This window comes from Haliotis rufescens, unplaced genomic scaffold, assembly GCF_023055435.1.
Source record: "Haliotis rufescens isolate VD_foot unplaced genomic scaffold, xgHalRufe1.0.p SCAF_7, whole genome shotgun sequence".
Taxonomy (NCBI): domain Eukaryota; kingdom Metazoa; phylum Mollusca; class Gastropoda; order Lepetellida; family Haliotidae; genus Haliotis; species Haliotis rufescens.
In genome coordinates this window covers 27,007,903-27,020,554 of record NW_025964361.1, presented here as the reverse complement: position 1 = coordinate 27,020,554, position 12,652 = coordinate 27,007,903, and the positions used below count along the sequence as shown (strand labels likewise).

Sequence of the window (12,652 nt, the reverse complement as noted above, 5' to 3'; positions counted from 1 at the left end):
GATCCGTGTCTAGGCTGACAGTGGCCGTCTTAATTTACCTATGAATTTACCTTTGTGTCTGTTTGACGCATCTTTAATCACCTTTCAATGATCGGCCAGTTGATCAATGATGACTAACACATGTAACCGCCACAGGTTCATTAACAACTTCGGACGTGGGTGTGTTGATGTGTCGTGACATGGGTGTGTGGGCGTGTCGTGACGTGGATGTGTCGTGACATGGGTGTGTGGGCGTGTCGTGACATGGATGTTTGGGTCTGTCGTAACATGTGTGTGTGTGGGTGTGTCGTGACGTGGGTGTGTGGATGTGTCATGACATGGATGTGTGGGCGTGTCGTGACGTGGATGTGTCGTGAAATGGGCGTGTGGGCGTGTCGTGACTTGGATGTTTGGGTGTGTCGTAACATGTGTGTGTGGGTGTGTCGTGACGTGGGTGTGTGGATGTGTCGTGACATGGATGTGTGGGCGTGTTGTGACTTGGATGTGTCGTGACATGGGTGTGTGGGCGTGTCGTGACGTGGATGTGTCGTGACATGGGTGTGTGGGCGTGTCGTTACGTGGATGTTTGGGTGTGTCGTAACATGTGTGTGTGTAGGTGTGTCGTGACGTGGGTGTGTGGATTTGTCGTGACATGGGTGTATGGGCGTGTCGTGACGTGGATGTGTCGTGATATGGGCGTGTGGGCGTGTCGTGACGTAGATGTTTGGGTGTGTCGTAACATGTGTGTGTGTGGGTGTGTCGTGACGTGGGTGTGTGTGTGGGTGTGTCGTGACGTGGGTGTGTGTGTGGGTGTGTCGTGACATGGGTGTGTGGATGTGTCGTGACGTTGGTGTGTGGATGGGCGTGACATGGGTGTGTGGGCGTGTCGTGACATGGATGTTTGGGTGTGTCGTAACATGTGTGTATGTGGTGTGTCGTGACGTCGGTGTGTGGATGTGTCGTGACGTTGGTGTGTGGATGGACGTGACATTGGTGTGTGGGCGTGTCGTGACATGGATGTTTGGGTCTGTCGTAACATGTGTGTGTGTGGGTGTGACGTGGTTGTGTGGATCTGTCATGACATGGATGTATGGGCGTGTCGTGACGTGGATGTGTCGTGAAATGGGTGTGTGGGCGTGTCGTGACGTGGATGTTTGGGTGTGTCGTAACGTGTGTGTGTGTGGGTGTGTCGTGACGTGGGTGTGTGAATTTGTCGTGACATGGGTGTGTGGGCGTGTCGTGACGTGGATGTGTCGTGATATGGGTGTTGGGCGTGTCGAGACGTGGAAGTTTGGGTCTGTCGTAACATGTGTGTGTGTGGGTGTGTCGTGACGTGGTAGTGTGGATGTGTCGTGACATGGGTGTGTGGGCGTGTCGTGACGTGGATGTTTGGGTCTGTCGTAACATGTGTGTGTGTGGGCGTGTCGTGACATGGGTGTGTGGATGTGTCGTGACATGGGTGTGAGGGCGTGTCGTGACGTGGATTTGTCGTGACATGGGTGTTAGGGCGTGTCGTGACGTGGGTGTTAGGGTCCGTCGTGACATGGTGGTGTGGGCGTGTCGAGACGCCATAGTTTTTTCGCCATAGTTCGCTATATTTTTTCATAGTGTCGTGACGTGGGTGTGTGGATGTGTCGTGACATGGGTGTGAGGGCGTGTCGTGACGTGGATGTGTCGTGACATGGGTGTTAGGGCGTATCGTGACGTGGGTGTTAGGGTGTGTCGTGACATGTGTGTGTGTGGGTGTGTCGTGACGTGGGTGTGTGGCTGTGTCGTGACGTTGGTGTGTGGATGGGCGTGACATAGGTGTGTGGGCGTGTCGTGACATGGATGTTTGGGTCTGTCGTAACATGTGTGTGTGTGGGTGTGTCGTGACGTGGGTGTGTGGATGTGTCGTGACATGGGTGTGTGGGCGTGTCGTGACGTGGATGTGTCGTGACATGGGTGTTGGGCGTGTCGTGACGTGGAAGTTTGGGTCTGTCGTAACATGTGTGCGTGTGGGTGTGTCGTGACGTGGGTGTGTGGATGTGTCGTGACATGGGTGTGAGGGCGTGTCGTGACGTGGATGTGTCGTGACATGGGTGTTAGGGCGTATCGTGACGTGGGTGTTAGGGTGTGTCGTGACATGTGTGTGTGTGGGTGTGTCGTGACGTGGGTGTGTGGCTGTGTCGTGACGTTGGTGTGTGGATGGGCGTGACATAGGTGTGTGGGCGTGTCGTGACATGGATGTTTGGGTCTGTCGTAACATGTGTGTGTGTGGGTGTGTCGTGACGTGGGTGTGTGGATGTGTCGTGACATGGGTGTGTGGGCGTGTCGTGACGTGGATGTGTCGTGACATGGGTGTCGGGCGTGTCGTGACGTGGAAGTTTGGGTCTGTCGTAACATGTGTGCGTGTGGGTGTGTCGTGACGTGGGTGTGTGGATGTGCCGTGACATGGATGTGTGGGCGTGTCGTGACGTGGATGTTTGGGTCTGTCGTAACATGTGTGTGTGTGGATGTGTCGTGATGCTGGGTGTGTGGATGTGTCGTGACATGGGTGTGAGGGCGTGTCCTAACGTGGATGTGTCGTGACATGGGTGTGTGGGCGTGTCGTGACGTGGGTGTTAGGGTCTGTCGTGACATGGTGGTGTGGGCGTGTCGAGACTCAATAGTTTTTCTGAAAAATCCGTGTGGGTGTGTCTTGACATGGGCGGTGGATGTGTCGTGACATGGGTGTGTGGCTGTGTCGTGACGTGGATGTGAGGGTGTGTCGTGACATGGGTGTGTGGGCGTGTCGTGACGTGGGTGTTTGGGTCTGTCGTTACATGTGTGTGTGGGTGTGTCGTGACATTGCTGTGTGGGCGTGCCGTGACGTGGATGTGTTGGGACATGGGTGTGTGGGCGTGTCGTGACATTTGTGTTTGGGTCTGTCGTGACGTGGGTGTGTGAATGTGTCGTGACGTTAGTGCGTGGATGTGTAGTGACATGGGTGTGTTGATGTATCATGACGAGGGAGTATGTTTGTGTGATGACCTGAGTGTGTGAGTGTGCCGTGACGTGGGTGTGTGGATGTGTCGTGACGTGGGTGTGTTGATGTATCATGACGTGGGAGTGTGTTTGTGTGATGACGTGAGTGTGTGAGTGTGCCGTGACGTGGGTGTGTGGATGTGTCGTGACGTGGGTGTGTGAGTGTGCCGTGACTTGGGTGTGTGGATGTGCCGTGACGTGGGTGTGATGATGTATCATGACGTGGGAGTGTGTTTGTGTGATGACGTGAGTGTGTGAGTGTGCCGTGACGTGGGTGTGTGGATGTGTCATGACGTGGGTGTGTGAATGTGTCGTGATGTGAGCGTGTGAGTGTGTCGTGACATGGGTGTGTGGATGTGTGATGACATGAGTGTGGAAGTGTGCCGTGACGTGGGTGTGTGGATGTGTCGTGACGTGGGTGTGAATGTGTCGTGACGTTGGTGTGTGGATGTGTGCATCTGTTTGGTTTCGAATAAAATCTACAGATATCGAGCCTGCTACACTGAAACCCCAACATTCATATATTATTCTGTGCTACGGATTGAGAAATATGGTGAATTAGTAAAGTGGTTACCGTTTCTCGGGCTTTTCCTGTCATGAACTTCAACAACAAACGGCAAATTCGGATTATGCATCCATGTCAAATACACGTGAATGTTTCAGTATCAGGCCGCCCATGTCAAATGTGTAGTTTTTCGTGCAAGACAATTTATATTTAGTCTGCAAAAAAGTGTGTTTTGTCAAGTATTGCCGACTGTTTTTACCGACTCCTTGTCATTGCGAATTCACTTGGGGCTTGAGACGAAACGACTGTGCAGATTACCATTCTCTTTTTGATGATGATTCACAAATTTAAACATATTTAAATCCAAGATATGGAAAGACAGCTTTGATTGTAAATATTAATGTGGTCATGATTTAGACGTAAACATTGAAATTACCAACTGTGCCTAATTTCTTGCTTACACGTTGTCTTATAACTGTTGCATTCTTTATATGAAATGACCAAGAGCCATTCAAAAGTGTGACTACGTCATCTAAGCGTAAGTCGACGCCATATTGTAAACAAGTTGTGTCAAGGTCGGTGTCTCGGCCCCCGGATCTGTTGATTACACACGCAGTAAAATAATACATCTCCTGAAAACATCAACTTCGCTCCTAAAATGACAACTACTACCTTTTTATATTTGAGTTAAACGCTTTGGGATACCATGTGCTGCGAACAATGACATGCAAAAGAGAGAAACAAAGGAAAAGCGAATAGAGAATTGTTGTCTATTTGGATTTACTATGTAAGTGAAGAAATACGTACACATTTTCAAACGTTTATTTTCAAAATCATGATGAAAATTATGTTCATGCATTTCAGCATTTTTCAAGACACCAATGGTGTAGAAAGCAATACGTCGCTTATTTCAACTCAACTGTCTATTTGCAATGTGATTTTCTTCATCTTCTGGTTCTCCTCTTCATTTGCTATAATTCTTTCCTCATTTAACTGAAACTGATAATGATATTATTCATATGAAAATATGAAAATGTATTACACATTTTAAATTTCCATGAAGACAATGGAATATCGTTAGGGTGCGTATTGTCAATATTCTGCAGCGGATCTTAATACGAAATTGATGTAGAGTATACTCACATCACGGTAGGAAAGATCCTCACGTTGACCGTGGTTCGTCTAAGGTTCAGGGGCGGTCGGGTAACCTAGTGGTTAAAGCATTCGCTCGTCACGCCGAAGACCCGGGTTCGATTCCCGACATGGGTACAATGTGTGAAGCCCATTTCTGGTGTCCCCCGCCGTGATATTGCTGGAATACCGCCAAAAGTGGCGTAAAACCATACTCACTCACTCGTCTAAGGTTCTAATCCTGGTTCGCCCCGATTATGATTCTAGGTTTGTCAGCACCATACCCGTGCTCTTGGGTTTCACCGAGGTGGTAAACGTCTGAGACCTGCACCACTTCGGGCTTTCCTCCCACATCAAGCTGACACACCGCGATGTGACTGGAATACTGTTAAAAGCGGCGTAAAACCCAACTCAGAGTATGTTTATGGCTTGACCAACATTGAACGAATTTGTCACAGTTTTATAATTTTAGTATGCTGACAACAATGTGCACAGTTGAGTTTGGAATGGAATGTTTCACAATTTCTCGAATACCTGGTGTCATCACTGTTTGGGAGTGATTCAGAAACACATGCTTATGATGTAGACGGAATCGTACATTAGACAGAGCAGAGATTTCTTATGATTATGGAAATGTTTTTGTCACGTCCCTAGGTCCTATAACTGGTTGTAGGCCTCTCAACGTCAAATGTTCCAGTGTTTGATGTTGTTAAAGCAGGACATTATTAGGCTCTCACATTCATGAGTGTCACCTTTAATTCATACATTGGACAGGTAACTACACCACAACGGGACGGACGCCCGGGCTTTAGTGTGAGGACAATGCCCCTAAGATAGCATGATAATATCGCGGGTTTTTTCGCATTAGTGTTGAGACATTTCTTGAAAATCTAGGGAAAGTTACTATCGAAATGTAGTGTAGTTGTACTTTGAGATTACAGTTATTAGGACAAACGTTCAGACCTCAGGAATCACGTAAATATAGAGATATGAAATTTACAGCAGTTCATGTAAACGCAGTATCCGTTCTGTCTCATCAGATCTCGTAAGATTGATTTTACATGCCATGTCTGAAGTTTTAAAAGGGGAATGTGACTTTTTATTATTGAAGAATCATTTTCGTAGACCTGGAGGTTGTGTATTTCCAGATGTCATAGATAGTTGCGCCAACAACAGCTGTGCAAACGGCATCTGCGTCGATCAGCTGGAGTCGTACAGCTGTAACTGTACAGCTGGATACAGTGGCAGCCTCTGTGAGATAGGTGAGTATCGCTGCATTGCTGTCAGCCTGCATGTGCTCGAGCCCAATTAGTTCGGACCCCGATAGTCCGTACCCTATTGTTCGAACACTCTATTAGTTCGGATCCCGATTGTCCGTACCTCATTAGTCCGGGTCCCGTTAGGTCGGACACTATTAGTCCGAGCCCCATTAGTTTAGGCCCCGATAGTCCGTACCCCAATAGTGCGGACACCATTAGTTCGGACAACATTAGCTCGGATCCCGATAGTCCGTACCTCATTAGTCCGGGCCCCGTTAGTTCGGACACCATTAGTCCGGACACCATAAGTTTAGGCCCCGATAGTCCGTACCCCATTAGTGCGTACCCCATTAGTTCGGACACCATTAGTGCGGACACAATAAGTCCCTACCCCATTAGTTCAAACCCCGATAGTCCGGGCCTGTTTAGTCCGTACACCATTAGTCCGTGGACCATTAGTTCGGACACCATTAGTTCGGACAACATTAGTTCGTACCCAATTGCTTCTCCAGCGATCAATGTTTGGAGCGACTTAATCTGTTTAAGGGAAACATTCTTTGTTGGTCGGGAGATGTATGCATCTGGAATGACGGGGTTTCACTGTAACGACCTTTCAGTATCATCTTGCCCCTCAAATGTCGTTACAAACAATAAAGAGGATATTATCCATAAAACACATCATGCCTTCATGATATAAATGCTCTAATTGATGGTTTACATCCAAAATCTTTGAAATTGAAATTATATTATTCTAAATCTTAATTAACGTGCTCTTGTTATGTGTTTGAACGAATTACTAGGGGTTGTATTGAATAAGGTACTTATTTATCGAAATATATCATTCAAAATACATTTGACAATCATTGTTCAGTATAACTATGAAAATATGTCATACAAATTATTGAACTAAATAATTTCTATTGGAGGCTATTGGATTTTATGTTTAGTTATCAGCCGGGACGTCGATTCTGGCAATTATTATAATATATTTCGGCGGTTATAAATGTGACAGAAGAAAGGCTATTGAATTTAATGTTTAGTTATCAGCCACGACGATAATTGTGACAATAATTATAATATTAGCTGGGATATATAAAGGTATCATTACGACCGTGAAAGCACATAACACATAACACATACATAATCAAACAAGCATAATTAGTTCCTGTTAATTCATAAATAAATGTAACTGTTTGTAGATATCGACGAGTGTGCAACAAACCCATGTGTGCACGGTACATGTGTCGACCACGTCAACAACTACACATGTGACTGTGAACCTGGGTATACAGACAGGAACTGCAGCACAGGTGAGAAGGCCTTCCCTGTCTCACACAGGTTTTATTTTCAGTATTATAACCTCATTAGTCCGGACCCTGTTAGGTCGGACACCATGCTTTCCGGGCGATTAAGACTATCTGCGAACGAAGATACTAGTATACAAGGAAAAATATTCAGTAACGATAATTCGTTTGTTCGGATAATTATGTATTTGGACAGTTTGGTTAATTCTTTATGTTACTGTTTGTAGATGTTGACGAGTGTGCAACAAACCCATGTGTGAACGGTACATGTGTCGACCACGTCAACAACTACACATGTGACTGTGAACCTGGGTATACAGACAGGAACTGCAGCACAGGTGAGAAGGCCTTCCCTGTCTCACACAGGTTTTATTTTCAGTATTATAACCTCATTAGCCCGAACCCCATTAGGTCGGACACCATGTTATCCAGGCGATTACGACTATTTGCGACCGAACATATACAAGGAAATGTACTCATTAACGATTATTCGTTTGTTCAGATAATTATGTATTGGGGCAGTGTTAGTTAACTACATGTAACTGTTTGTAGATATCGACGAGTGTGCAACTAAACCATGAGTTCGGACAACATTAGCGCGGATCCCGATAGTCCGTACCTCATTAGTCCGGGCCCCGTTAGTTCGGACACCATTAGTCCGGACACCATAAGTTTAGGCCCCGATAGTCCGTACCCCATTAGTGCGGACCCCATTAGTTCGGACACCATTAGTGCGGACAACAATAAGTCCCTACCCCATTAGTTCAAACCCCGATAGTCCGGGCCTGTTTAGTCCGTACACCATTAGTCCGTACACCATTAGTTCGGACACCATTAGTTCGGACATCATTAGTTCGTACCCAATTACTCCAGACCCAATGCTTCTCCAGCGATCAATGTTTGGAGCGACTTAATCTGTTTAAGGGAAACATTCTTTGTTGGTCGGGAGATGTATGCATCAGGAATGACGGGGTTTCACTGTAACGACCTTTCAGTATCATCTTGCCCCTCAAATGTCGTTACAAACAATAAAGAGGATATTATCCATAAAACACATCATGCCTTCATGATATAAATGCTCTAATCGATGGTTTACATCCAAAATCTTTGAAATTGAAATTATATTATTCTAAATCTTAATTAACGTACTCTTGTTATGTGTTTGAACGAATTACTAGGGGTTGTATTGAATAAGGTACTTATTTATCGAAATATATCATTCAAAATACATTTGACAATCATTGTTCAGTATAACTATGAAAATATGTCATACAAATTATTGAACTAAATAATTTCTATTGGAGGCTATTGGATTTTATGTTTAGTTATCAGCCGGGACGTCGATTGTGGCAATTATTATAATATTAGCTTGGATATATAAAGGTATCATTACGACCGCGAAAGCACATAACACATAACACATTCATAATCAAACAAGCATAATAAGTTCCTGTTCATTCATAATGTAACTGTTTGTGGATATCGACGAGTGTGCAACAAACTCATGTGTGCACGGTACATGTGTCGACCACGTCAACAACTACACCTGTGACTGTGAACCTGGGTATACAGGCAGGAACTGCAGCACAGGTGAGAAGGCCTTCCCTATCTCACACAGGTTTTATTTTCAGTATTATCACCTCATTAGCCCGAACCCCATTAGGTCGGACACCATGCTTTCCGGGCGATTACGACACAAGGAAAAATACTTAGTAACGATAATTCGTTTGTTCAGATAAATATGTATTTGGGCAGTTTGGGTTATTTTTTTAAGTAACTGTTTGTCTGTGCAACAAACCCATGTGTGCACGGTACATGTGTCGACCACGGCAACAACTAAACCTGTGACTGTGAACCTGGGTATACAGACAGGAACTGCAGCAGAGGTGAGAAGTCATATCTGGGTCGATATGAATTCCATTGCTGTATAAAGAAGGCATGTTCGTTTTGTGGATACAGGAACTTGAGCAATGGGTTGGCTGATTCCCATCACACAATTGATAGTCATGGGACAAGGGTGACTGACATGTTTTAAAATGCATCTCACCTGATATTAACTATCTGTTGTCGACGGAAAGAAATGTACACATGACGTCGACATAAGCACATATACATTCCCAACATCACCCCCATCCTATATCTGCATATGCTTAAACGTGCCCCTTACCCGTTTATGTATTGAACATATAAATATGTTTAAATCCAATCTCCCTCCATATAATGTGTTTAAATCCAATCTCCCTCCATATAATATGTTTAAATCCAATCTCCCTCCATAAAATATGTTTAAATCCAATCTCCCTCCATATAATATGTTTTAATCCAATCTCCCTCCATATAATATGTATAAATCCAATCTCCATGTACAAATGTCCTGTATTTCGGCGGTTATAAATGTGACAGAAAAAAGGCTATTGAATTTAATGTTTAGTTATCAGCCACGACGATAATTGTGACAATAATTATAATATTAGCTGGGATATATAAAGGTATCATTACGACCGTGAAAGCACATAACACATAACACATACATAATCAAACAAGCATAATTAGTTCCTGTTAATTCATAAATAAATGTAACTGTTTGTAGATATCGACGAGTGTGCAACAAACCCATGTGTGCACGGTACATGTGTCGACCACGTCAACAACTACACATGTGACTGTGAACCTGGGTATACAGACAGGAACTGCAGCACAGGTGAGAAGGCCTTCCCTGTCTCACACAGGTTTTATTTTCAGTATTATAACCTCATTAGCCCGGACCCTATTAGGTCGGACACCATGCTTTCCGGGCGATTAAGACTATCTGCGAACGAAGATACTAGTATACAAGGAAAAATATTCAGTAACGATAATTCGTTTGCTCGGATAATTATGTATTTGGACAGTTTGGTTAATTCTTTATGTTACTGTTTGTAGATATTGACGAGTGTGCAACAAACCCATGTGTGAACGGTACATGTGTCGACCACGTCAACAACTACACATGTGACTGTGAACCTGGGTATACAGACAGGAACTGCAGCACAGGTGAGAAGGCCTTCCCTGTCTCACACAGGTTTTATTTTCAGTATTATAACCTCATTAGTCCGGACCCTGTTAGGTCGGACACCATGCTTTCCGGGCGATTAAGACTATCTGCGAACGAAGATACTAGTATACAAGGAAAAATATTCAGTAACGATAATTCGTTTGTTCGGATAATTATGTATTTGGACAGTTTGGTTAATTCTTTATGTTACTGTTTGTAGATGTTGACGAGTGTGCAACAAACCCATGTGTGAACGGTACATGTGTCGACCACGTCAACAACTACACATGTGACTGTGAACCTGGGTATACAGACAGGAACTGCAGCACAGGTGAGAAGGCCTTCCCTGTCTCACACAGGTTTTATTTTCAGTATTATAACCTCATTAGCCCGAACCCCATTAGGTCGGACACCATGTTATCCAGGCGATTACGACTATTTGCGACCGAACATATACAAGGAAATGTACTCATTAACTATTATTCGTTTGTTCAGATAATTATGTATTGGGGCAGTGTTAGTTAACTTCATGTAACTGTTTGTAGATATCGACGAGTGTGCAACTAACCCATGAGTTCGGACAACATTAGCTCGGATCCCGATAGTCCGTACCTCATTAGTCCGGGCCCCGTTAGTTCGGACACCATTAGTCCGGACACCATAAGTTTAGGCCCCGATAGTCCGCACCCCATTAGTGCGGACCCCATTAGTTCGGACACCATTAGTGCGGACAACAATAAGTCCCTACCCCATTAGTTCAAACCCCGATAGTCCGGGCCTGTTTAGTCCGTACACCATTAGTCCGTACACCATTAGTTCGGACACCATTAGTTCGGACAACATTAGTTCGTACCCAATTACTCCAGACCCAATGCTTCTCCAGCGATCAATGTTTGGAGCGACTTAATCTGTTTAAGGGAAACATTCTTTGTTGGTCGGGAGATGTATGCATCTGGAATGACGGGGTTTCACTGTAACGACCTTTCAGTATCATCTTGCCCCTCAAATGTCGTTACAAACAATAAAGAGGATATTATCCATAAAACACATCATGCCTTCATGATATAAATGCTCTAATTGATGGTTTACATCCAAAATCTTTGAAATTGAAATTATATTATTCTAAATCTTAATTAACGTGCTCTTGTTATGTGTTTGAACGAATTACTAGGGGTTGTATTGAATAAGGTACTTATTTATCGAAATATATCATTCAAAAAACATTTGACAATCATTGTTCAGTATAACTATGAAAATATGTCATACAAATTATTGAACTAAATAATTTCTATTGGAGGCTATTGGATTTTATGTTTAGTTATCAGCCGGGACGTCGATTGTGGCAATTATTATAATATTAGCTGGGATATATAAAGGTATCATTACGACCGCGAAAGCACATAACACATAACACATTCATAATCAAACAAGCATAATAAGTTCCTGTTCATTCATAATATAACTGTTTGTGGATATCGACGAGTGTGCAACAAACTCATGTGTGCACGGTACATGTGTCGACCACGTCAACAACTACACCTGTGACTGTGAACCTGGGTATACAGGCAGGAACTGCAGCACAGGTGAGAAGGCCTTCCCTATCTCACACAGGTTTTATTTTCAGTATTATCACCTCATTAGCCCGAACCCCATTAGGTCGGACACCATGCTTTCCGGGCGATTACGACACAAGGAAAAATACTTAGTAACGATAATTCGTTTGTTCAGATAAATATGTATTTGGGCAGTTTGGGTTATTTTTTTAAGTAACTGTTTGTCTGTGCAACAAACCCATGTGTGCACGGTACATGTGTCGACCACGGCAACAACTAAACCTGTGACTGTGAACCTGGGTATACAGACAGGAACTGCAGCAGAGGTGAGAAGTCATATCTGGGTCGATATGAATTCCATTGCTGTATAAAGAAGGCATGTTCGTTTTGTGGATACAGGAACTTGAGCAATGGGTTGGCTGATTCCCATCACACAATTGATAGTCATGGGACAAGGGTGACTGACATGTTTTAAAATGCATCTCACCTGATATTAACTATCTGTTGTCGACGGAAAGAAATGTACACATGACGTCGACATAAGCACATATACATTCCCAACATCACCCCCATCCTATATCTGCATATGCTTAAACGTGCCCCTTACCCGTTTATGTATTGAACATATAAATATGTTTAAATCCAATCTCCCTCCATATAATGTGTTTAAATCCAATCTCCCTCCATATAATATGTTTAAATCCAATCTCCCTCCATAAAATATGTTTAAATCCAATCTCCCTCCATATAATATGTTTTAATCCAATCTCCCTCCATATAATATGTATAAATCCAATCTCCATGTACAAATGTCCTGTATTTCGGCGGTTATAAATGTGACAGAAAAAAGGCTATTGAATTTAATGTTTAGTTATCAGCCA

General features: G+C 44.0%; 1 protein-coding gene across 1 annotated transcript in view; it reads left to right on the top strand.

The window, feature by feature from the left end:
• LOC124137513 overlaps positions 1-12,652 on the top strand; it is a 493,827-nt gene that overhangs the window by 23,039 nt on the left and 458,136 nt on the right. The window contains exons 9-16 of the mRNA XM_048387755.1: positions 5,770-5,883; positions 7,080-7,190; positions 7,412-7,522; positions 8,664-8,774; positions 9,775-9,885; positions 10,107-10,217; positions 10,439-10,549; positions 11,691-11,801. Of these exons, the coding sequence (XP_048243712.1) occupies positions 5,770-5,883; positions 7,080-7,190; positions 7,412-7,522; positions 8,664-8,774; positions 9,775-9,885; positions 10,107-10,217; positions 10,439-10,549; positions 11,691-11,801 (891 nt within the window). The remainder of the gene's footprint in view (positions 1-5,769; positions 5,884-7,079; positions 7,191-7,411; positions 7,523-8,663; positions 8,775-9,774; positions 9,886-10,106; positions 10,218-10,438; positions 10,550-11,690; positions 11,802-12,652) is intronic.